The 26070-nt window shown below is 38.3% G+C and overlaps 1 protein-coding gene across 1 annotated transcript in view; it reads left to right on the top strand.

Annotated features, from left to right (window-relative positions):
• AMMECR1 (AMMECR nuclear protein 1) overlaps positions 1-25766 on the top strand; it is a 105367-nt gene extending 79601 nt beyond the window's left edge. The window contains exons 4-7 of the mRNA XM_086619723.1: positions 7970-8084; positions 15806-15896; positions 17639-17735; positions 21422-25766. Coding sequence (XP_086475849.1) covers positions 7970-8084; positions 15806-15896; positions 17639-17735; positions 21422-21536 — 418 coding nt within the window. The 3' untranslated portion in view covers positions 21537-25766. The remainder of the gene's footprint in view (positions 1-7969; positions 8085-15805; positions 15897-17638; positions 17736-21421) is intronic.
• Positions 25767-26070: the final 304 nt, after the last annotated feature.

Below are 26070 nucleotides of genomic sequence, written 5' to 3'. Positions count from 1 at the left end.
TATGCTGTAGCATTATGCCATCTGCAATAAGTCTTGACAATACCAATCCTGCATAGTTGTTAAACAAAACCCAAAAAACCCACCAAACAAACAAACGGGGGAAAAAAAGGCAAACCCAAACAAATGACTGACTGTAAATTCAAACCAGCGAGACGTGTTGCTGGATCAGTGTGCTGTGTCCAGGAACTACTGCAGCCTTGCTGATAGTAGCCAGTTAACGATTTCCACACTGCTAACGATCTCCACACTTGCTCAAGACTTAAGGCATTTTGGAGGACGTATAGACAGGTTATTTTAGGCACCTCTGGCTCCCTAAAATAGAGACTTAATTGTCTTAGCTAATCAGTGAATGGAGGTTGCCTTTTCTGATGAGCCCTTCTAAACAATTTATGTACATGCTCTGAGTTGTCTTTTACAGGAATGCTGTTCTTTTCAAAGCTAAAATAGCTAAAATAGCATATCAGAATATTCCTTCTTCCTATTAAACTACAAATAGCTATCTAAAATAGAATATCAGAATATTCCTTCTTCCTATTAAACTACATGTCTGAATGCAGACGGAGATTGGGAGAGAGACTTCCTGGCAGGCTTCAATTTTGTTGAGTTAAAAAATAAAATTGATTGAAGATCCAAAATGCCAGACCAATATTTTATGTCTCCCACCTGAGTTACCTGCTGCACTGCGCTAATAAAACAGGCTGAGAACTGCAGAGAAATATTTCTGTGCCAAATGTCAACAAGTGTGTATTTCTTTTTTTACCCTGTGACTGCCACTTAGCAACATAATGTGCAGGAAGTATAAATGTTGTTCTTTCCCTTTCTGACTCCCAAATGTAAGGGAGGGTTCAGGAAAAACACGTCATTCACAGTTGTTTTGTTTCCTGGAAATTTTTCCAGTCTGACAAAAAAAAAAAAAAGCAATATAAATAAATTCTTTTTCCTTGTATTCAAGTGATTTGGTGATGCATGTAAATCCCTCCTTGAAATCTCCATTGAAGTTGGCAAAACTCTGCTGGTCATAAATAAAAGCTGTTAGAAGGCTGTCATGTGGGTTGTGTTGATCTCTTACGCTGAAAGCTAGGAGAATTTTATTCATAATAATTTCACTTTCTGAAGAAGAGCACACTCTGCCCTGTTTTTCTGGCTTAAAAATTAATTGCAGATCGTGACTTGGAAGCTGCTAGTTTTTTCTGGTCTCTGCCAAACTGAGTTACGATAGCTGATTTTCATTAGGAAAATACTGGTCATCTGCTTAATTGTTCCTTAATTTCTTCCTGTTGAATGAAAAAGTAAAAAATCTTAACTAACTTCACTGATCAGTAACCCACCAATAGAAAAAAACAATAATGACGTATTTTTTTCTGAACCCTGGGCACCACGTCTCTCTCGCTGTCATCTCTTTGCTGTTATCTAAAATCCAGGGAGTTTGCCACTTCTTAATTTCAGGATGTTTTGAATTAACTGAAGAACAATATGGAGTTTATTGACATAGGGCCGTTTCTTTGCCAGATGCATTTTGAAGGTAATTCTGCAAAACACACCACTCGGTGAAAGAATCGAGACTCTCGGGGTTATACTTAAGGAGCTGAATGAAAAGAGGTTTTCAGAGCAGACAGAATTTAAGTCCTTTGGCCACCATCTGAAAGTAGTGCCCAGGTACTGCTTGTCAGGAGGGGCAATAGTTTGTGAAACGAGATCTTCAGCCTGTTTTTCGTAACTCTGCTGGTCATATTTGAAGAACTGTTTAGGTGCCAAAGAATTATGGTTCGGTTTAGCCGTGTTCGCTGTCAGAAACTGCTTAAGAGAAAATGGACTATAGCAGAGTGAACCGAAAAAGTAATGGGAAATTTATTTATTTATTTTAAATTGGATTAATTTGATTAAATTTATCAGTTCTATTTTGATTAATCCTCTGGGAGCTATGTTCCTACATGGTAGGCTGAGCAGATTGTGAAAGAGAGAGGCTGTCACAAAAAGTAGATTTTTAGGAGTGGAGGATCTTGGATTCTATTCTGGATTCTGTCACTGACTCACTGTTCAAGCCTCCTAAATCTTATGAGTCACTTAATGTCTCTGCCTCATTTACACGCCTATAGAAGTGAGTAGTACTTATATCATGCCCAGTGTTTGGCAGTTTCCTTTGCATCTCCTGCCCCTGTGTCATGTGTAAGCCCGCAGAGTAATTTCCTGTAACATAGGAAATTGTATCCAATTTTGCCTAAATTTTTGTCCAGTTTGGGTCTGTAGATGTCACTGTCCCCAAAAAATGAGGTTTAGTGAAAATTTTCATTGTTAATAATTGTCATTAAATAAAAAACAATATAATATTAAGAATTTAATTTGTTTAACACCTTCATTCATTTACACCCAAATCTTTCTTTACTGGTTTTGATGCGTATGTGCTATCAGCTGTTTTAAAGGATCCTTTCAATTCCATCACAAAGATTTTCAGGCACTTCTAAACTAAGTAATGTAGCTTTCTTACTATTTCTTCTTTCCCCAATTTGTGTCCTGCTGGTTTTACCCATCTGCCATATCACATTTAAGAGCCATAGATTCTTAAAGACTGAAGCTGTTTCCTTTTTTTTAAAGAATTTTTATAGCCTGCAGAAATCACAGATGGACAACACAATGATGTGTTGCCTTTTGGTTCACTTCCTTGTACTATTTTTTCAGATTATTCCAAGAGCTTCTCTGGTATTTTACAAAAAGAAGGCGTAATCTTAAGGAATATAAACCTTAATTTTATTTTTTGCTAAACTATATGCTGTTTGTCATGGAACAATTTCCTTTTCTTTAAATGTTTGCAGTGTCTTTAAAGTGTTTGCAAGCTTTTCTGTATCCCAAATACAAGGAGGAGTGGAACATGGAAAATTAAATTATTGAAAAACATTTCTGTAGTGCTTATGGCCAAATAAACTTCATTTGAGGAGAAGCTGAGATTCGTATAGCATGGCTTAGCTGAAGAAAAACTGAGAGTTAAGTAACACTTTGTTTTGTTTTGTTTTCTTGACTGGCAATTACTTGATGTTAGTAGGACACCCAGGACTGCATAAATGAAGTATATTTAACTAGAAAAGCTGTGCGTGCATGTGCATGCATTTTGTGTCTAAAAATAGATTTCTTGGAACAGGATTCAGCTTTGATTTTGCCTGCTTCACTTTTAACATGGAGCAGAACTCCATGTGGAAACACTAATGTCCTTTTATTGGCCAGCTAGAATTCCCCGTGCTTGGCACTGTTTCTTGTCAACTCTTCACTACCATGTGCTTCCATTTAGTCAGCAGCAATATATGTAAATTAGTTCTGGGCATTAAGGAAGAAAGAGCAGATGGTTTAGAAAATGCTTTTAAAATCAGTATTTTTTTCTTTAAAAGCAGTTTTGAACTCTGCCTAATTTTTCCAACTTACTTTACTAACTATTCCTACTTACCTTCCTAATTACAACAGAAAACTTGGGGAGTTAATATTTTTTAAACCTGGTATCTAATATGCCAGATGTTGTTCCGTAAGAATCCTTTTGTCTGTCTAACGGAAGAATTAACAGAAGAACCTGGCATTGAATAAGATTGCAAAATCACATTCTAAATACTATGAAAAATAACAGTTCCATCAAATAAAAAGAACAAAGTCCGCTCTACTCATCAGGAACGCTGACGCACAATTACACAGTGACTTTTCATTCGAGCAGCTCCGACCAGTAACAAGCTTTTGAGGAAAACGAGCACACGTTACCTTGTCTGTGTGTCCTGTTTGCTCTGAACTGGTTACCAAGAGGCGCGCTGACGCGACAGGCGAGGCGAAAGTCTGAATTTACATCCCTACATCTTTGTATGAAGTGTGTAAGAGCCAAACTGCTGCCTCTGGAAACTGATACTCTTTCTTCCCAGAAACGAACAACAAACGTAAGAGCCCAATCAAGCTTTTTTATCCTTGGAAAGCGTTGAGGTCTGCTGACATTTCCGAGGGTGACGCCATTCTGTTGTCTGCTGAGGCTTAGGTTTTGTACGCTGTGGAGAGCAGCCCGTGAGGACCTTGACTGGATACCATCCGCTGGTTTTACCGGCATCATCAGAACAGTCAGTAGATGGGGATTTATTCACTACCCACAGGGATAAAGTTTAGGCTTAAGGATAGTGGCAGGATTCTGAAGGGAAGCATCTCTAATGACATCCATCTCCTGCTAACCAAGCATTAAAACATGCAAAAATGAAACCAGTTTATCTGTGAAGAGAAGATCCAAAGCTGGTGTGCTCTTAGGTTTTCCAAAGGTATCTATAACTTCCTTTAGAGTCCCAACCGTGGCAGTAATGAAGGAATGACTGAGAAGCCGACTGATACTCGAAGTGTAACGTACAGCTCTTCAAGGTAAACGTTTCCTAGTTTTAAAAAGTCGTATATGATGCAGGTAGATCAGACTCATTAGGGCAAGGTTATTGAGCTTTAAACTGGCACCCAGTATAATTGCTGGACTATTTTAGCTTCAGACATTGAGCTTTAGCAGACAGAATATTTTATGTGTAACTGACCAGTACAAATAAATGCTTTCTTGTTGGCATCTCCCTTCAGTGTGTTTTGATCCAATTACTGATTTTTTGTCAACGCAAATTTCTCCAGGTAAATTTGGGTTTTACTTATGTAACAGCAGAGACAAAGCTGTTTCGAAAGCTGAAAACAAATTGTAATACGGAGTCTGGAGACGGGGAAGGGAGGAATAGAAGAGCAGAAGTACTCTGTATTGCCAGTCACAGTGGTGTCAGAGACTGTTATGCAAATCTCTGATCTTCTTCTGCCGGATGTCTCACTTGTCTTCAGCAGCAAGAGGGTAACACAGAGCATGAGCACAGATGTGTAGGGTCATGGAGATGTTGAGCAATTTTTCAGCAGGCTCTACAGATCAAATAGGACCTGGCAGTCCTGAAGGAAATGGAAATAAGCACAGTTGAAATGGCGCTGTCATTTGATAAACAATATTTTAGTTATCCTGAGGTGGTTATGGGAAAGCAAGGTACTTGTGCCATTTTTGAATTATTGAATAAAGGAATCAGCTTGGCTTATGTGTGCAACGGTTACTGCATTGCTGTGCTTTCACTAAAATGGAAGCACTTCGTTTGCTGTAGATGCCTGAGGCCTTCGTGCCTTTGTGTGCCTTTCTGCTTCCACTGTGCCCATGTGAACGGTTCCTATCTCAGCTTCTTATCAAGAGTCAAACTCGTCACGATTCACCCATCTTGTTTCAAATTGTTATCTCAGCATTTGAGCAGGCTCGCTGAGACGTGGCTTACATGTGCGTTGCATGTTTGTTTCTGTACGACTTAAAGTATGTTAAATTAAGGATGGTTTCTTGTCTAGTAATGCCAGTGCAGCAGATCTGCAGTGAGTGGGAATTTGCCGGAGACTTTTACGGCCAACATTATTGATCAGGCTTACACCCGTAGTAGACAATCTTACACCCATAGTAGACAATCTTACAACTTTCGCTTCAAAAAGCTGAAATTCACAAGTGCGTTTTGGCAGCTTTAGGAAGGGGAATTGAAAGTTAAACTCCTAGTATCAAGTTGTGCAAAAATAATAATTAAAAAAAAAGGTTTTTGAAGGTTGTAAATTGTCACAATATGGGAAATGTTTTGCTGCATAAATTACGAAAAACAGGTTTAAAAAAGTATTGACAATATCCATGCATACAGTTGTTTCCTAAGATGACTGAATTTGATGTTTGTTAATGAAATAATGCTTGTCTCTCTGGGTGCTTTCCAGCAGGGTATTCAAATAGATCGGTTACGTGATAGAGGTGCAACATACCTCAGGGAAATGAGGAATTTGCATATAGGCAAACTTGTAGTAGCTGTCGATTTTAAGAGGATTGGGGTTTCTGAACATAATTTTTCAGTTTTTAGTAAAAGGTGGGGTGAAATACTAAGGCATGTGTGCATGTGCTTATTAAATAAACCTGAGAAGAGCTTTTAAGCGCAGAGATATCATCTCTGGCTCAAAATACCAAAGCTATAAGCAGCTGGATTCCTGGAGAGTATTCTAGGAATGTACCCCTGGATATTTACTGTTTTGTGTATTCATTCATTTTGCTAGCTGCTGTTGGTTATTAATGCTGGGCTAGATGGACTTCTGGTCTGAGCTGTCCCTGTGTTTAAAGTATTCTCCCTTTCCAGACCTATATTATTTTCTTCCCTACATGGAGGGGTATGAAGGCTGTATTTTCATAAGTATTTTCATATGTTGCTATTACCTGGTGGCTATGGGAGTTGATCTCTGATGTTGCTCCGAAGCACCAGGAGGATGGTAAACTTTGCCTGGTGCCCAGCAGTTACAAAGCTAGCTTTGTGAATCCCAACAAGAAAATCTTGGAGAATGCCATGTTTTGATCCATCTTCAGTAAAAGCCGTTAGTTAAATATCACAGGCATTACGCTTTAAATCTCCTTAGTGTTCCCAGTTCTTTACAGGCCTATGTGGGCCTGTCTAACCTACAGAAATGTCAGAAGATTTATCTTGGCTAGTTACTTACTGTGCCAACATCTTCTCTCACATCCGTGGCAACTTTACCTGGGGCTGCCTAGAATTACTCCTAAACAAAGGGTAGTGCAGGTCCGCTAACTGTTACTGAATTATATAATGGATTTGTCTTCATAATGAAAATCTAAATTTCTGACCTGTTTTGTAAGTAGGAATACCAAAGCTTGGAGAAGAGCTTCTAGTTCTTCCAATAATTAATTCCAATACTATGTTCTTTCTTGGAATTGTAGCATATCTGGGGAAAAAAGCCTGCCTTCCCCATGCCCCAGAAAAATAAAGGTTCTGTTTTATCTCTTCAGTGTATCGTATTAATTAATGATAGGAAACTATTTCTGGTTATACATATGACAGTTTCCTGTAGCTAAACTTTCCTTCTTTTTGCTTATGCATCCTTATTTGATCTGCTTTAATAAAGTTATCCTACTCTTTATCTGAAACGGTGGTATCTGATGCTGAGACGTCAGCCATATTCTAAAGACCATGGCCATGGCCGTAATTACATCACTAATGGCAACCGCTGGCTGTATGCCAAGTAGAACAAATCGGAATGAGCTAATTGTTAGGTGAGACAATGAGACACGTGAAGAACTAGGTAGTACTTCCCAAAGTCTCTTAATCTGAAGTTCTCTTTACTCATCAAAAAGCTCAGTGAGCAGATTGCTGGTTTTGTTGGAGATAAGCATGTTTGTATTCATACGTGTCATATTTCAAATCTTAAAAGAATAAAAATTTACGAGATACCATACTCACTTTAACCTTCCCTTTTCCAATTTAACTGGTTCTTAACCAAACTTAGCAAGTAGGTTTTTACGGATGTTCTCACTCGTGGTACTGCTCGCTGTCTGTTGACCGCTTTGTTTTTCAAAGTGTGCTGGAAGGTGCACAGAGGGTTCCTCTGCTCTTGGATGTTTTTACCTTTTTATATTCACCTTTTCCAGTAAGCATGAATATTGCTCTTTTTTTGAGAATATTCTGCTTGTTTCGATTTTTTTTTTTCACTGAATAATTAAGTTCTACAGTTTGATGACTGTATTACGTGTTTGATTATTGCAGGCTATAGAATTTCCCCCTTTACTTGATGTTGAATAGTTTAATCCTTTTGAAAGGGATTTACTAAACTGCAAGTAGAAGAGCTATTGCTTTTGTAACTTCTGAAAACTTTCTGCTGCTTCATTAATAAGCTTGTCACAGTAGCAAAATCAGCTCAGGAAGGAATGACCCTCAGAACACCACCTGACTGGCCAGCCAAGAACCGAAACAAATGTCTAAGGAAAAAGTGGGGAATGTTGGTCAGTGTGTTACACTGGCAACTGGATTATCAAACTGGTCATCGTTTCATAAGGATTTTTTTTGTCCTTTATACTTTTCAGTTGATTCATTAGATCCTTGAACTTAAACAAACAAACAAATCCTTTGAAATTCTGTTTTGTCTTCAACAGTGCCCTTAAAGATAGTCGTTTCCCCCCCATGACGAGGGATGAGCTGCCACGGCTTTTCTGCTCAGTGTCTCTACTCACTAACTTTGAAGATGTATGTGACTACATGGACTGGGAGGTAAGGATGTCAGATATCTTTTAAGAAAGTTACTTTGATACCATGAACATCGATAGCAGAAATCACACCGTTCAAATTATTTGCATATATTCAGTGTAGTTGTCACTGTTTTGCACTCTGTACACGTTTGCGCATAGATTCCAAAGATCCTTTTGGTAGAACTGTCATCACCTTAAAAGTCTGAGCCATGAAAATGGAATAAAGTTGCATTCTTGCCCACTTAGGCACACAAAGTAATCGTCTGCACAGCTGTATTTATGTCCAAGACTCCATCAAGCAAGGTATTGCTGAGTGAGGGTGTCTCAGACCTCTTTTGCAGCGTAGCCAGCTACAGAAACGTGGTGGGTCAGTCAGTGATCCTGGAAAGAGGATGTTCCAGTATGAAAGTTAATAGTTTGCTGTATGCTTCTGGAAACAAGCACTGCAAAAAATTGCAATCCCAAAAAAAGCTGCCTTATTTAGTTTGTAGGAGTGAGCCGTTTATCTTTCCCAAAACTTTCTTTGCTTTCAGAGTAAGTGGGCTGCGCAGACCCCACAAAAGCCCTTGTACAATGAGGCCAAGTAAATCATTGCTCTTGTTTTTCTTTGCTACTTATGCATGGAGCTGAGTCTATTTTAATTGTTAAGTTCTAGGAAACCTGCGTGCATTACCTCGGAACAGCAGCATAAAACAGATTAAGCAGAAAATGCTGCTTTTAGAGTTATTTCTGGGAAGGTGTACTGAAGGAAGTGTTATTCTGTATTATTTTTCCTGAATTATTTGGTACTAGATGCTTGCAAAAAACAAGTTACTGGACTTAAGATGAACTCATCTCAGTCAGTATGCCTGCTGTGTTGCTCTTTGAGTCTATATTTGAGTGGACGTAGAAAAAAAATGGAAATTGTCATATATGATAGCAAACGTTATAATGTCAGAGACAGCACACAAGTTACAGAGTTTCCCTTAAATAATGACTTAGGCCTACTAAATATTTCTAAAGAGAAGAAGAGGCTTTCTGTTGTCTTCATACATAACAAACGTATATTGAATAGAAATTACATTCATTGTTAAAATGGTAAGAGGCCCTGCTGCATCAGAATGGTGGTATCCAGCAGTAACCTCAGCATTATGAATTTTACAGTAGCTGAAAATCTAATAAAAATGTGTTTCCTGCTCAACTCATAATGACAAGGGCTTATTACCTTCTGATACGTAATTCTGAATGAGATGAATATAAGTTGCCTTTGGGATTTATCAGCATTTTCACCATCATCATCAGAATTATTCACTTTTTAATGTAATTTCAGACAAAAAAAAATCTTATAATTTATTAAAAATCAGACTATGAATATACCCAGACAATGTTTCTTTAAAAGTGTGAAGTGCATAATGAAATAGCATTTAGCTCTTCCCATGTGGTAGTCTTTAAACATAATTAGATGTCGGTTTATTCTCTCAATAATAAACTTCTGAGATGACCAAAATATTCATCCTTAAAGACAAGATGAAACCAAAGCCTGGGTTCAAAAATCCACCGTCCCTTGGAAAGCCTGGTTTTAACTTTGCTCTTTGGGAGACTTGATTCATAACCTTAACGCTGGTATGAAGCAGAGGAGGCTTTTGCTTTCTCTGTCCTTTCTAAATCTTGTTCTAATTAATTTTATGGATTCTTAACGTCTTCTTATTGGAAAGCTGTGACTTAGGAGGGAAGAATGGAGGGGTCAAAAATATCTTGGTCCTCGTGTTATTTATTTGCTGAGTTGCTCTCTCCTATTTTCTCTCCTATCCCTATCCTATTTAATTTAAGGTTTTTTAATGATAGGGTTTTTAAAACCTCTAGCAAATTCCTAGGAATTCTAACAAATGGTCACAAAGTTGATTCCATGATTTGGGGTATTTTTTATCTTTTTTCCTATAAGTTAAACGTGCATCTCAAGTGATTGTATCATATGTAGTCGTGGATGATCCACAAGCTTTCCATGCAAAAGGGGCAGGATGTGTGTGTATAAATATGAGAAAGGTAAAATTTGTAATCGTTAGGCCTGACAAGGACGATTCATCGCTGTTTGTGCCTGTCACTGAGGTGGTTTATGTCATCCATGTTTCTTTTAAGGGAGCTGCAGTTATGCAATATTAACGGCAGAGCGACATTTCAGGATGTCTAGAGTAGGATGTAAAGAGAGATTCTGCATCTTTCATCTCATAATGCTGATTTGCAGATCATCCTGCAGAACATCAGCCTGGTTAGGAGGCTACTGAGGATCTTGGGGGAGCCAATTCAGCAATTTGCTGACAGAGGCCACAATATTTCAGAATCGCCGATTCAGACAACTCACAGTGCTCCGGTGGCTTCAAGACAAGATCGTTTGAACGCACGGCTCAGGATTGTCTCCTGTGTCCTAAAGCAGAGTGATAGATCTTCTTTTCTCTGATTAATGAATTATCTTCCCAAACTAAGTAAATCAATATTTCAGTTGTAAAATGCAGAAATTTCAAACTAAGTAAACAGGAGACATGAGTGAACTGCTATTTTATTAATCCTCCCATAGGATTTTTCTAATTGCTGCCATTTTCACCTTTTATAAAAGTAACTAGGAGAAAGTACAGACCTGTAAAGGATCACTTCAATGCCATGGTTCATGAGGATGCTTCCTAAAATATAATTTAGCATTTTGATTTACATGCGACTTTACATGAGTTGCAGTGCACTTCAGTAGTAATGAGCACTGGGAGTGCATGAACTGCTTCATCACTTCTGCTAGACACAACCCATGAGAAGTTGCTGTGGTCCAGTTGCTGCTGGGGTGGAGTTTTGCACCTTTCCATCTCAAAGAAATGGGCAGTGCGAGAAACTCTTCTGTCTCTCTTTTTGATAGTACTGCTCTTTTATTAAAGATCAGATAACAAAGGACTACTCAGGAGACAAGTTATAAAGACCGATTATTTTTAAACACATCTGATATTGATAGCAGTCATTCCTTCCCAACATAAACTCAGCTTTATCCATATTTCCATTGTCCTTGAGCTCATCTTTTTGATCTGTCCTTCTGCCTAGTCTTTTTTCCTGCACAAATTTGAATTCCTGCCTCAGGATGCCTCCAATTTTGCTGTCGATTCTTAATGCAGATAACTTGCATCTCATGTTGCACTGGGAACTGTGTGTGTAGTTAGCAGCACGCCAAAAGAAGGAATGTAGAAGAATTTGAATAGCTTGCTGTAAAGTATCATGGCTTTGGGTCCTTCAGAAAGAACTTCTGTTTGGTCTGCGTAGCTTGTAAGTGCAATTTGGGTAAATAAGCCTACACTCCGAAGGTCCTGTGAGTGGGTTCAGATCCCAGAAATGGCCTATAGAAAGTGTGATCAAGTTGTAGGTCTTGCAATTCCAGCTTTGGTGCTACAGGCTCTGCCTGCTTGGGAGGGTGTGGCTGCAAGGTATGTTACAATGGCAAATGATTTAATGCATCCCCTGCATGCTTTTTTTTTGTAGAAATACAGAAAAGAATGCCTGTTCCCTTTCTATTTCATGTTGTAGCAAATGAAAACCTTTTTAATTTATTTTCTCATTAATTTAATTAAGAATCTGTGGAGTTTTTTGCTAGAAGGTAAAAGCCTGTCTTGCTAATTCAGACCTTATCCCTACTTTTTTATTAAAACATTATGATCGTATGTAATTATAATAAGAAACTTTTTGGAACACGTTATTGTAATTCTAACAGGGGAATGAATAACTAGAATTGGCCAGCGGCTCTTCCTTAAAATACCTTGAAACCGGTCTCTGCCCTGAAGTTGGTGTTCTTCAGGAAAGTAAAACCTGCAGAATCGTTCGTGCTTGCTGTGTTGATACAAAGGGCCGTTAGCCTGCACGTACTGGTTTAAATATTAGCTTCAGTAGTTGTAGCTGATAATGTTGGCTGCGAGGTGGCTTTTCGTTGTTGACAAAGTCAGTACGTTCAAGAGTTGTGGAAATTCTTTCCCTCCTGCAAGTGCAGCAGCACCAGCAACTTTTGCAGCTTATGTTCCTTAGAACAGAGAAGAAAGAGTCTTGATCTCGATATTTTATTCTCTTTGGACGATATTCAGTGATTCTATGTAAGTGAGTAAAGGAGTCATTAAAAAAAGAATGTTCATCATAAAGTAGAGAGCATGTCTCCTGAGTAGTCTTTTGCCTCCATTGTTAAATCAGAATGTAATATTTAAGCCCTACTAAAGATGATCAGAAAGAAGCCAGCACGTTTGCTGCAACTGTGAGGCTAAAAAGCTGTAGAATTCAGCTAATAAAAAGTGGGATCACCTTCTAATAAGTAGCAATAATTGCTTAACCTGAAGCATTCCATTTCCAGACGAGTTTGTATGCTGCTGTTTCCATAGTACTGGTTGGGTAAATAAAGGGGAAAGTGACTAGTTATGTGATATCAACATGTCAGTAGAAGGATGAGGCATCACCCCAACAGCCTGATCGGTTCATCACGTGGTTGTGCGGGTGCCAGTACTGGTAGCACCAAGAGGTGGGCAAGCAGTTTGTGGCAGTTCCGCTGGCGTGCTGGCAGCAGGGGCTGTGCATCCAGCTGCGTTTCCAGTCTTGAGTGGAGGACAACAGCAGATAGGGAGTGAACTTAAGGAACAGTCTTCTCACACCAAGGAGGTGTTGCACTGCTCCAGCTCTGGGGTATTCTGTGTGAGTTCTTTGTAACAGATTCTTTATTTTCTGCAGAACGATTATTTGATGAGAATTTACTCCACAGTGGACTCAAAGCTTAAATTTCAACAAAGCTTAATGTTTTAGATGCTTGTCCAAATTCCATGTTGATAGTCTTAACGAGAATAACGTTATTTCTTCCTCTCAGGATGGTTGACAGTCAGTACAAGAAGAACAGATTTGTAAACTGTGTTTGGAACTTTGAGTCAGAACAGCTGAACATGAGAGTTGCTTGAACTTCAGTGTCGGGGTGGGTTTTGGAACAATTTTTTCTTAGCCCAACTGAGGTAGACATAGAGACACACTATGGGCATTAATTTAGCAAGTGCCAGAAGCGCTTGGCAAAACAATAAATATGTTGTGTGCGCGTTTTCCCCCATCCTGAGGTGCATGTAAATAAGTGACTCATTAAAAAAAGAATGTGTGTAAATGAATATGAATGTGTATAAATACACAACAAAGTCCGAAGTTCTGTTGAGGTCATTTCAGAAGTAAAATAAAAAAAATGTAATTTAATTAAATCCTTAGATTTAGTGAAAAGTCTGGGTTTTCTGGATCTAGTTTTAGGTGGCCTCTGGCCACTTACCCAGTGGGCCAAAAAGATTATATCCACAAGTATACAGTATTCCATGGTCTAAAACCCTACAGAAATATTTTTATTGGAGGCAGTTGGTTTGTTGCCTTTCCAAGTCTCTCTCCTTATCTCACTTTTCTCTCCGGATAGCGACAGTCTAAGTAGACTCTGTGTGTTTGGGAGGCTGACAGGGCAGCTGTGTGGTCTTTTTGCAGCTCAGGGTACCTGTATGCCGTCATTTCCCTAATAAATGGTACTAGACGAGACAGAACTTAAACTCCATCTGCAAAAGAAGATAGTTTGGTTTGTTTTTCGGAACTGCACAGATGTTGTTCTACAAAAACTTGCCTGTAGTGTGTCAGCATTTTTAGGTTGAGGAACATGCCATAGGCTTCCCCTGCAGTTCTGTGCTGGGCCTGGTAGGCAAAGCCAGTCACAGTCCAGTTAATGCCTTCCAAACGTGTACCTCCCCCTTACCTCCCATTTAGAGAGAAATATTTGGGGAAATTTCACAGAAGTTTTCATCAATGCAGGAACATGGTCTCTTGAGGAAGTCAAAATAAATTCCTAACTGTGCCCATGCCAATCTTAGCGTGGATCATTCTTATTTTGCTTGTGTGTGGTTTCCATTTGTTTAACTCAGGCCTGTTTTCGTTTAACTGGAGCTAAACAATGCAAAGCCATTCGTACTGGACTAAGAGTACTGCTTAGCTACGCAGTTGGAATTCATGCTTCACAGAACACTATGAAATTTTCCCAACCAGAGGAATTGTGGGTGCCATTGTGTTGTTGCTTGTTCATTTTGCTCTGCATCTTCTTCTTCTACAGACGTGGGCCTAAAAGTCCATTAAAGTGGTTAATGGGCAGCATCCGGTGCCGTGCAATTACCTACTGCTTGAATGTTGCATCGTATTTAATACATCACGAGTTAGTTTCTCATACTACACAATCACTGTTTTGCTAAACAGTAGTGTAAAATTCAGAATCTAATATTCTGCAGGATTTGAAGGTGTGCAAAACCTGAATGTATCTGATCTCAGTGCTTCAGCAATCAAATATAGACAGTTCCAAAATCACCAGCTGCAAAAACTTACTCTGTTCTTGGAATAAACTCAGTAGGCTCATTTCAGCTTCTAACACTGTTTCACTTTACTTTCAAGTCCTTTGGGTTCATAATTACATCATCTGAGTACACAGATTTGATCTCTTTGGTGATTAGATATCCATGCTATGAAAGCTAGATTTAGGAGTGTTGGTAATGAAATATCGCATTAAAATCTGCAGTGAATTAAATTCGTTAGTCTCAAAGTAATTTTTCCCATTTAAGAAATGTTAGGTTCATGGGGAAAAATTGTTGAGGCCATGGCCAGCCACAAGAGAGACTCTTCCTCCCATTTCCCCGTGCTTATATCGTATGTGAAGATTATGAAGATTAAAAACTGAAGTCTTAATATAAGCAAATACGTTAATTGAACAAGTAGTAGAGCTTTGTAAATATTCCTTATTTGTTTTTTGCCTGTCATGCAGTTCCAGTAAAATAGGTTGTAACTGGAAAAACTGTTACATCATTTTTCAGTTAATTTTGTGTCCAAGAAGAAGTGCCGTACCAAATAATGTGATACCCTCTAAACGTAACCTATTCATTTCCACATAGGGAAACTTTTGATGTATATGGAAATAACATCTTAGTTATGTGGGCATGAAAATAAAAACATCCATCTGCTAAAGCTTTGTGTTTACGCACAGAACTCAAAACCAACCCAAAGCTTACTGGCAACGGTACATCAACAGAATTATTGTACCTTGGAAACAGGGCCGTTTAAACAATGCCTTGGAAAGGTACTGAGCCCCTTTTCTTGGTTTGGTGGGGGTTTTTTTTGGCAGTTCAACTTTATGTATGTCTAACTCCTTGGTATTTCTAATTTTGGTTTCCATATTCTGTCTTATTAGAGTAATTAGTAGCATGGAAGTAGGAGTCTGAAGCTGAATCCTTTAGAGTATCTCCTTTGCCTCATCATACACTCAGAGAAATTTTGAATCTCCAGGCTGGAGTTCGTAGTGTGACAAGTCTTGCATTGTTCAGTTGTTACTTCGAACAAAATTAATGCTCTTGTTTGAAGCATCGTTAGATTTGCCAGCTGTTTAGTCGCCTGCAGGTTCTATCTGGTGACCAGGCGATTTTATCAGCAACATCATCGCCGATCGTGTCAAAGGGAGACTGCAGTAGGCTCAGAAACAGCGTGGCTTTTGTGTCTTAGCTGGCTTTCCTTCAGTGGGGAGCTGAGGACCACACTTGTGCTGATACTGACCTCACAAGGCACCTTCCAAAAAGATTGCATTCCCTTCAGTACCACCTCCTGAAACCCTTCGCAAAATGGTATTAACCACTGAAAGGTTCACATTTTGGTTCTATCATATTAGAAATCTCTTGTTTCTTTTAACATACTAATAAAGCTGCTGATTTCTTGCAGGTGGGTGTACATGGCATTAGAATAGAATTCATCAATGAAAAAGGATCAAAACGCACCGCCACCTACTTACCGGAGGTTGCAAAGGAGCAAGGTCATTGTTGCACTTTATTTCATATGATCTGGTGAAGAATTTAAACATACATATAAATCTAAAATGCAATATTTGACCTTGCACTGATGTCAGATGATGGAGCGATATTTAATTGTAAGAAGACTCTTATATAAAATGCCAATTATATGCCTGTATCAGTCCCCTTATAGGGATACAGTAAACTGCAAATGTTTTTTAAAGAAGTCATAAATGCAGTGTAGCTGTAGGAAAATGAAATGTGGAGGGGTTTGCAGTGGTTAAAAGCGGCCGAGTTTCGTGCAGGTGTTCTGCTGTCATGTTAGTGACATGCAAAACCTCTTCCCAAGTGATAGGATGCCTGGTCAATTCTCTTAACAGCTGATTTATTCCTAAATTTGCAATGATCCAGTGTTTTAATTAGGTACTTTCTGCTAGTTTTATAAATGTTTTATAAATGTTTTATAAACATTGGCTTCCTGGATTTTTTGATGGATGGAAAGAAATTACTTTCAATATGAAAGTCCAAAATAATATTGGTAAAGTCCCTTTTAATAGAGGCACAGACTTAAGTTTCTGAATTAAAGAACCTATAGGAGATTTTGTAATCTTTTTGACTAAGCAGCTGTCTATGACTACTCACTATGGTTTTTTTCTTCTAAGCTCAACAGTGTTTCTCAATCTTTTACATTTTGCATTGCTGCTTTTTGTTTGTTTTTTTTTTTTCTTTTTATATTTGAGTGGATCTACTAAAGGAATAGGATGAAATCTTTACTGAGGATTATTTTTAATTGATAATTCTGTTTCCACAGTCACTTAAAAGTTTAGATGCTTCCCAAGATGATTTTTTTGCTTTTTAATCTAAGGTTGGCTAGTTAGAGAAGTGTTTTTTTTTCAAGACCTTTGGTGATCACTTACACAAGTTTTTTTTAAATTCAGGATTTGCGGGGTGGAGTGGAGTTGTGTGTTTAAATTTCTAAATAGTTTTAGTAGACCGTGCATTGCAACCTGACTCTTTAAAGTAGCCAAAACTACCCATTTGTATATTTCATGTACCGAAAACTACCCTTTTTTTCCTTAAAAAAAAAAAAAAAAGTAACAATGTGACTAATCTAATTGCATCTTTTAGAAATAACATGTCTAACAGCTAGTTAAAATATTAGGCTTTTTTAAATCAATAAATATATGATTTTATTGAGAACTATAATGAATCTATATTGGTAATCCATCGCTTTTTTATGACCCAGCCATCTATAATATAATGTAGTAGTTATGCAATTAGAAATATCACTGTAAAGTTCACTGATGTTTATGGAGAAGTCTAATCTCTGCAGTTCTCTGCACGTGTTCAACTAATAATTATTTTAAATTTCATTTTCTGTAGAAATTTCGTTTTTCATAGTCATAGCCATTTATAATTTATAAAGTGATTGTGATACATGATCAAACCTGAACATTTCAGAAAAGTTTTAATTTTGTATCTCGCCCCCAATCCAGGACACCTGCATATAGTGGGTCCACTTTTAAAATATTTCAACTACGTGATAAAAACATGTTGTTTGTAGAGAGACTTTGTGTGTAAAGAAATCTTGTACGTCGTATTTCCTTCAGCTGTCCTTAAGTAGGGAAGAAGGTTCCGTGTTTTATACAGAACTTCAGCAGAGCATTTTCATTATCAATAACGTGACATACTGCACTGTGTTTTTGCAACGTCTATCCTCACTGCCATATGTCTCACTATTTTTTATTACTGTAAAATTCAACAGGATGGGACCACATTCAAACCATAGATTCCTTATTGAGGAAAGGAGGCTACAAAGCTCCAATTACTAATGAATTCAGGAAAACAATAAAGCTAACCAGGTACGCATCATGAGATTCTACAGCAAAGTCCTGTTTTTGTGATAGGGTGGCATATTCATTCCTGGTAAGTGCTTATTTCGGATGGTAATAGTGAGCTTTCCTGGATGTATTATTATTAATGATTTCTTTCTTTTCACAGTGGCAGCACGGACTTTTGAGAGTATTTGTGCCTTGCGTAGGGATTAGTGGCGTTAAACAAGAAAGAAAAGGCTGTTGTTAGTATCAGACTACCTATATATTGGGGTACCTGCATATTTTGTTTCAGAACTCTGAAAAATCTTAGCAGTGTATGAGCTCTTGCTCGTTACAGGTTGCTCATTGACTATAACGGGTGTTGTTAACAAGGATTACTTGCCATTGTCCATTGGTATTTGAGCAGATGGATCTGAGCACTATGGATCTGTTGCTATGAAGTCATGGAGGCCTCTCAGTTGTATTTATTAATACAAGTAACAAAGTTTGAATCCTTTGTCCAAAACTGTTATCCTTCCTACCTTTTAGCAACTTTTAGGGACTCATATGGTCACAAGATTACTTCTAAAAATGTTGTATATGTTACTCTAGTTTGTGTGTCCTGACTTCTTTGGAAATTCTTTCCCTTCTCAGTGCAGCTAGGTGTAAGCCAGACTTGACTTCCTTGTCTACAATTAAAACCCAATCCTTTCATTTCAGGCATTTGAAAATACAGGGATTCTCCTGATTGTTTATGCACTTTTGTAGGACAAAGACCTGAGATTTTTGTTCTTTTCAGCTTCCACGTTTGTCATCTTCATCTACAAATCTTGCTATTACTTAGCAGTAGTTTTTGTTCAGACCAGATAGAAGGCAGAGCATTTCTTACAAAAATAAATATTTTAGAGGAATTACTTGTTCACTGATCTTGTAGATGAAGAATAAAGATTTTGTGTCCCAATGACTGTTCAGAATTCTGGATTCTTGTAGGAACCTGATTACTGCGGAGTAGCTGTGACTAAGGAAAAGATGCTATTCTGAAGGTTAAATTAGGGAAGAAGGATTGATTCACAGAATCCAGCTAAATTTCCAAATGCAGAACCCCAGTCTCCTTTTAATTTATTTCAGCTGTACACCATGTTACCTTCTGTTCAAAAAGAATATATGGAGATAGCTGAGGGCAAGAGTAACAGTGCTATAGTTCTTAAATGACAATTTCTGTACACCTCAATAAATAGGGAATCTATTTTTCCAAGATACAAGAATTCTATATAGCACACATTTTCTTCCAGCTACATGATTTTGTTTGGAGCAATGGCATGTGAGCACAGAACAAGACAAACCAAACAAACCCCTAAAAACCCATTTCTCTTAAAAAAAAAAACAAAACAAAACACCAAAACCTCTGTGTTTAGTGTATTTCAGTTCACAACATCCAAACTGCTAGCAAAATCACTGGGAATAAGTAAGTGGAATAAACAAAGCATAATTTTTAATGTTCAGAAGAAGGGGTTGTTTTTCTTGGCTGTCTATTTTACTTGCTTAAAAACTCAGCTTCTGCTGCCATATTATAAACAGTAGTATTAAAATAGTAACATTTCCCAGCATCAGACAATGTTTTTTAGAGCCTTAGTTTACCAACTTGTTGTTGTACAGTAAAACATCTATTGGAAGAGTGGAATAAGTGCTTTTAACTTCTTTTTCAAGTCTCTGCATTAATGCCTTCTATGTGAATAAAGCTTCTAGCTGATCAAAACTAGTCTATTGCTAACTATCTTCACTTCAAGCTAATACCCAGTAGTCCTGGCCATGTTTTGAAGAAGAGAACTAAAAAATAGCAGAGCTGAAAGAAGTGCACCCATTCTAGGGGTCTAGATGCATAAGGGCAGTAAGTGCATTTCTCTTCCATCTGCTGAAGTGAGCAGATGTGACTCTGGTGGGGCTGTTGTTGGCCGGCTTTCACCCGCTCACAGCCGCCGTCGTTGACTGCCAGGCTGACGGTTGAGTTTCACAGTGGCAGGGCGTTTCATTCGCAGACCAGCTTGCTCCACAAACCATTCACGTCAGTTCAAGAAGCGCTGCAGCTAATCACAGAATCAATGCTTAGGGTTGGAAGGGACCCCAAAGATCCTCAGCGAGGGCCAGCGGCCATTCGATACATCGGTACGTCGTTAACAAACAGTGGCATCAAGTAAGCGTGGGCACCTTTGGTGCCCCGAAACACGTCTGCTGAAGCGAAAAGCTGCACGTGTAAAGTGTTCTGCTCTGTTCCTCTGGCAAAGAGGCCACAGCAGCAAATGTGTTTGCCACCCTAATTGCTGCAGTAACTCGAAAGTAGTTGAAACTTTTGTGTTGGGTTGTGAGTGCAAGTGGTTGGGCCATCTGTTGTGTTTTTTTCAGACCTAAAAGAGGAGAGAACAACCAGAGCAACTCCAGAAGACAAACATGATAGAAAGGAGAGGTGGCTATATTTTATATCACTGTAGTTGCAGTCACCAAATCTCATCTGTCAGATCTCTTATGCAAGGTCTTTCTAAGTGAAATTTGTGGAAATGTGGAATAGTGGTGGTTTTGTGTAGATTTTTACACTTCTACAGATAAGTGCAAATGTGGCAGTATGTTCCTTGTTGTCAAACAATACTGGTGCCAGTATATCCAAAATATTTGTTGTCAGGGCCTGGATTGTGCTTTTAGTTACATACAGCTGGCTGGTGTTATCGTGGGACCTCTCCCCGTTATTTTTTTAATGGTCTTGGGAGTCTGGAGAGGTTCCAGTCAACTGGTAGCTGGCAAATGTTGTCCTGTTTTTTCAAGAAGAGTAAGAAGGAAGGCTCTGGTAATGACAGACCTGTCAGTCTCACTTCAGTGCCAGGTAAAATTCTGGAGAAGGTTGTTCTCGGAGTTTTTGAAAACACTTGAGAGGCAACGCAGTCATTGGTGATAGCCAGCAGAGGTTCACGAAGGGAAAGTCCTGCTTAACCAGCTTAATTTCATTTTCCTTTTATGCCAAAGTCACCCATCTAGTTGACAAAGGGAAGCCAGCAGATGTGGGTTTTTTTATTTTATTTTAGCAAAGCTTCTGATACTGTCTCTCACAGCGTCTTTCCCCAGGGAAGTGGTCACGGCACCAGGCCTGTCAGAGTTCAAGGAGTGTCTGGACGACACTCTTAGTCATATGGTTTAGTTTTAGGTAGTCCTGTGAGGAGCAGGGAGTTGGACTTGATGATCTTTATGAGTCCTGTCCAACTTGAGATATTCAATGATTCTAGTCTAAAAAGAATGTAACTCATGTAATGTAGTGTGTACGGATTATTTTCAAAGCAGAATTTGGCCAGACTGTTTATACTGGTTCTAAAACAGCCCAAAAATCTGTAGTACTTGTTTACAGTTTTTCTCCTAGGTTTTATGTAGAGACTTGGCTGAAGATATGGGACACTGTCAATAAATCATCATGAGTTTCTATTCCCTCTACTTTGAGCAACAATTTTTAACAGTTCTGTTTGCTTAAAATGTTTTCCATAAGCATTTATGTTGTGATTTGTCATGTGATTCAAGAGTGACCCTGACAACCCCATGGCAGTTCCCTCCCTGCTCTTGTGCAACTGAAGTTAGTCCTACTGCTAACCTCAGAAGTGCAGAGCTGTTATTAAACACAACCAGTAGTGCAGCATTTTTAGTGCTACTTACAGCTTCCTGGTCACAGTTCTTGAATTTGCTGCTTTGCTCTTTTCTAGGTACCGTAGTGAGAAGATGACAATGAGCTACACAGAGTACCTTGCCCATCGTCAGCACCACCACTTCCAAAATGGTATTGGGCACCCCCTTCCGCCGTACAACCATTATTCCTGACACTGAGCCGCATGACCAGTCACTGGACCTCTCTGCAGACCTCTTCCCCGGAGACCCTGCCCCTTCCTGGTCTAGCTATCTCTATTACTGTACCATTTTATGATGATAGTTTCCGTTGCCATGCTGAGGCTTCTTGTTGGTTAAGCTCATCGTGGCAACGGGAGGGAAAACTGCATTACTACAAAGATCCCATACTTTTTTTATTGTTGAGTCACTGCAGATTTTTTTGCAGCATATATAGCCCTTGGGTTTTTTACGAAATTTTAAATTTCTACGTCGTTAACATTGAATTATATCAATCAAGGCTTTCTGTGACTGTGGATGGAAGGAAGAGTTTAAGGATTACAGTTAGGGATGCTTTGCTTGGCAAAAAGGCATTCATGGCTTTTGCATTAATAGGTGTGACAGGGAATGAAACATATCAGATTCAGGTATTACACTAGACAATGAATTGCATTTTCGTAACATTCTTACATGTGCAACATCTCACCCCCACAGTACAGATTTCATGTAGCTCTGTACATGGTCTTCAGATTCAGCACATACAGCCAAAACGTCAAGGCTGACATACAAAATGCTTTTTTGGATGAGGAGAAGCAATTGCGTGTACAACGAGAGGTGATGCTAACAGGGCAGCGTTTGCAGAATCGAGTGGTCTAATTGATAGGGCATGACATAATCCAGTAGGCTACCGGATAGCTTTGTCTCCCATTCCGTGCTGGGAATCGAGGGCAATCCAGCTCTGTCAAGATTAGTCATAACAATGCATTTGTAACGAGATGATGCCTTTCTGATGATCTCAAATTGGGAGTGACATTTATTTTTAAAAACAGGTTGGTGAGTAGCAGATGTCATATTAGGAAGAAAATGGATTTAGATTTTAGTGCCTTTGACTATGACATAACTATATACTTATATATAAAGTTCATAGAAAAAAATATAGCAAATACGCCAGACATTCTAGCAAACTGTATTGAGTCTGCTCTGGCATCAGGTTTTTGGGGATTTTTTTAACGTGAGATTTTTTTTTTTTTAATAGCAAACCTATTTTGGAAAAGAAGAATCTGTGGTTTGTTCTTTCTTCTGCTTTTGAATTTGTTGAGTTTTATCAAGTCATGAATAGTTAGATAAAGTTACCTATTGTTTAAAAAAGAAAAAAAGATTGTTGTGAAAGAGCACAGGACATGTATGCCATAATTTTACATGTTTTCATCTATGACAGAATAGTACTTGAGAGCTGTTAAGTACTGTGTAATAATTCTAATACCCCTCCACATGGTGGAAGAAAGAAAACCGATTGGAAATTTTTTCCGGTGGTAAAAATAGGATTTAGTAGAAGACATGTGTGGTGTACATGGTAGGAGCGAGCTCCTTGCTCATGTGCCTGGAGAACTCCCAGTAACACCCGCTGTAGTTCAGTGCATATTCCAGGGGATGATATACGCCGTCTGTTATAGAAAAGACCTTCCTAATATGAGTGAGTAAACCACAGCAAGCAGAAATTCCAGTTATTTCGAATAATGAATGTTTGTAAATATATATCTACAAAATTCAAATAGATAAATTCAAATTCAGTTGTAAAAATGTTTCAATAAGGTTTCAAAACCAGGTATGGATAAATTATGCTCATCCCTTCAGTGAGGTTAGCTTTGCCACTTCATTTCTACGGAGGTTCTTGTAGAAGGTCTTTGGTATTCCTTCATCCACAGCATTTGATGTCCAAATACTAACATTTTCAGTTGCGATGCCTTAATTTATAAGCAGAGGGCCTGAAATTTCAGGAGCCAAGAGATGCCAGCCAGAAGCTGCAAAAATTAATAGATGTTTATACAGAGGCTATTTTGGATGATACTGTTGTCTTATTTCTACTTGGGGAACACTTTTAAATGGATTAGTCTTCAAGTGGAAATTGTGAACAAATGGCTACCTGATAGAGTTGTGTTGGTTTTTTTTCTTGCCCTTATAGGGAAACTGAGCACAAACTGAATCATTCTGCTGCAAAAAAAAAAAAAAAAAAAAAAAAGTCATCCAACCCCATCTTTATCTGTCATCTCGTTACAGCATGCTCATGCTGCTGTGTGAGCTCATTGTTAGAAGTTTTTTAAAAAGATCTATTATATATAAAAATATATATGTATTGAAAGGTGCTAATCAACCTCAAGCAGGTCACGTGACTGGTCATGCGGATCTAAAATCATATCAGATTTTTTAAAAAATCTTCGATATATGCAGATGTTATACAGAATTTCTTACCAGTGTAATAATGATATACTGATGAATAAACAATCCTGCAGGTTTTTAAGGACAAGGTCAGCAATACTTCCCACCATGGCTTGGGGGGGAAAAGGATAGTTTTGTCTCCTTTTTGTATACAGCATAATGCACAATGCATTTCTGTCTATCTCTTAGTAGCTGTTGCTTAAAAATATAGTTAAAAGGGTGTTATACAAACTGTAAAGGTGTGCTTTTGAAATGAGTTAATGCCAGACCCTTCTGGACCAGAGTTTTGTATCACTAATTAAAAAACTGTTACAGAGTCTGTGGTCAGTCAGATTGTATGATATTTTTTTGAAAGATTGGAATAATCAGTCTATCTGCAGTGTTTCTAGGGCACCTACCTCCTCAGCACGCAAGTGCTGAAAACGCTATGGATTGTTTCTGTGTAACCGTGGGTTTATTTGTGCAAAACGTGCAGTTCACTGTGACATGCACTGGGACAGAACAGGTCTGTTTGCTTAAAGCTGATCAACAACTGCTTTCACAAATGTCATTCCCTCCTAGTTATGTTTAGTACCCTTTTAGAGATATTTCTGGGTTTAGATACAGATTTTTTTTTAATTTGGGATACTTTATAAGAAGTCAAGGTACAACCAAGTAGCTTATTTCACTGTTTTTTAAGTTGGAATGCTAATTTTTTATGAGCACTACTCAGTTTGCCTTATTCCATTAAAGAGATTGTTGGGGGGGGTTTTAATTCTTTTGCTCAAAACCCTGTTCTGTAAACTGAGTTAGACAACAAAACCATAGACTTGAGATGAAACTCTTACTCAGTCATGCTCCACGTGGCCTTCCTTCTGCCTCGACTGCTGTAGCACTGACTTTTCACCATCTCACCCCCACGCTGCTGACAGCAGGGGAGGGCACACTAGAGTTCTGACCTCAGATACACTATTAAACCAAGGCAGTCAAACCCATTTGCACACCGTGGCGTTTGTATACGGACCTCTACTTGTCTTCAAATGTGCGGGTTTTTAAAATTGTTGTCTGGAGTAGGTTACATCTCTTATGTGTGTTAGATCGAACCAAAGAAGCCTCCAGCCATGCCCAAATGCTGCTCCTAAAGCCTGCCTTCCAGTCCTTACAAAATCCCTGCAGGATTAAATGTGTTAACTTTTTTATTTTTGTACAGTTTCTAACTGATTTTTGCTAGTGATGTTAATTGAATTAAGTTTATTTGAGGAGTCTGAATATCTCCTCCATTTAAATAAACTGGTGACTTTCCTTTTATGGTTAAAAAAAAAAAAAGTTAAAAAAAAAAAGAGAGAAACCCAAAGTGTGCCTCTCAGATTTAAGGGTTTCTGGTTACATTTATTCTTAAGACCAGCAATGATTCTTTATATACAAAGATATGTTTTCCTCGTTTTTTATTACTGTTAAAGAAAAAATAAAAAAGAAAAACCTCTTTCTTTGCTCTGGACCCAGTAATTGCGCTGGTACATAAACGCACTGAGAAAACAAACTTTTGTTTGGAACTTTTGTAACAACTTATGACTGTTTTTGTATATCAAAGTTGATTCTTTTCAAGATATTTGGATCTAGTTTCTAAGTTATTTTAGTGTTTTATATGTTACAAAAAAAAAAAATTAAATTGTTCACCAGCATTTTGAGTTATCTTTAATGCAGTGGTGACACACAATGGGCTTAGAGCTACCTGGAGTAGCTTGGAAGGCCTCTGTCTTTTCCTTCCTTCCTTAGTAACTTGATTGATTACAATAATATCACAGATTACCTGAACCCCCTTCCTTTATAACTAGCTCCTCCTTCCTTCCACATTTAATTGCTATTAGTGTGAAGAAACTGTTGAAATGGGCATTTTAATATAAGTACGGCTTAAAAAGAGAAAAATGAGGAAAAAGAAAAAAAAATATAGCAGGTTATCTGTGGGTATGTGAGATATGGCTGTGGAAAGATATTGTAGTAGTTTTAACACTATTGTTATTACCTTTTACATCATTTACCCAATAAAATAAGGAAAAAGAATCACCATTTCTTTTAATGTTTCTCTGCTTAATTGTGCGGCTTGGTCGATTTTTTTATTTAAGCATTTGCACTCGGTGTTAATGTTAAAGGCTAATGATGTGTTAGAGACATTTTCCTGCGGTTAACTCCGGCTTTCCGTTCCGCCTGCTGGAGGAGCGGATTGCGGACAGGTGCAGGCAGCTTCCAGTCTGATTCACAAGTGGGTCACTAAGCACTCCGAGTTAAATCAGCATTTATATCAGTTACATCATTATTTATATCAGTATATTTATCA

The sequence above is a fragment of the Tauraco erythrolophus genome, chromosome 13, assembly GCF_009769465.1.
Source record: "Tauraco erythrolophus isolate bTauEry1 chromosome 13, bTauEry1.pri, whole genome shotgun sequence".
Lineage (NCBI taxonomy): Eukaryota > Metazoa > Chordata > Aves > Musophagiformes > Musophagidae > Tauraco > Tauraco erythrolophus.
This window is presented reverse-complemented; position numbering and strand designations above follow the sequence as displayed.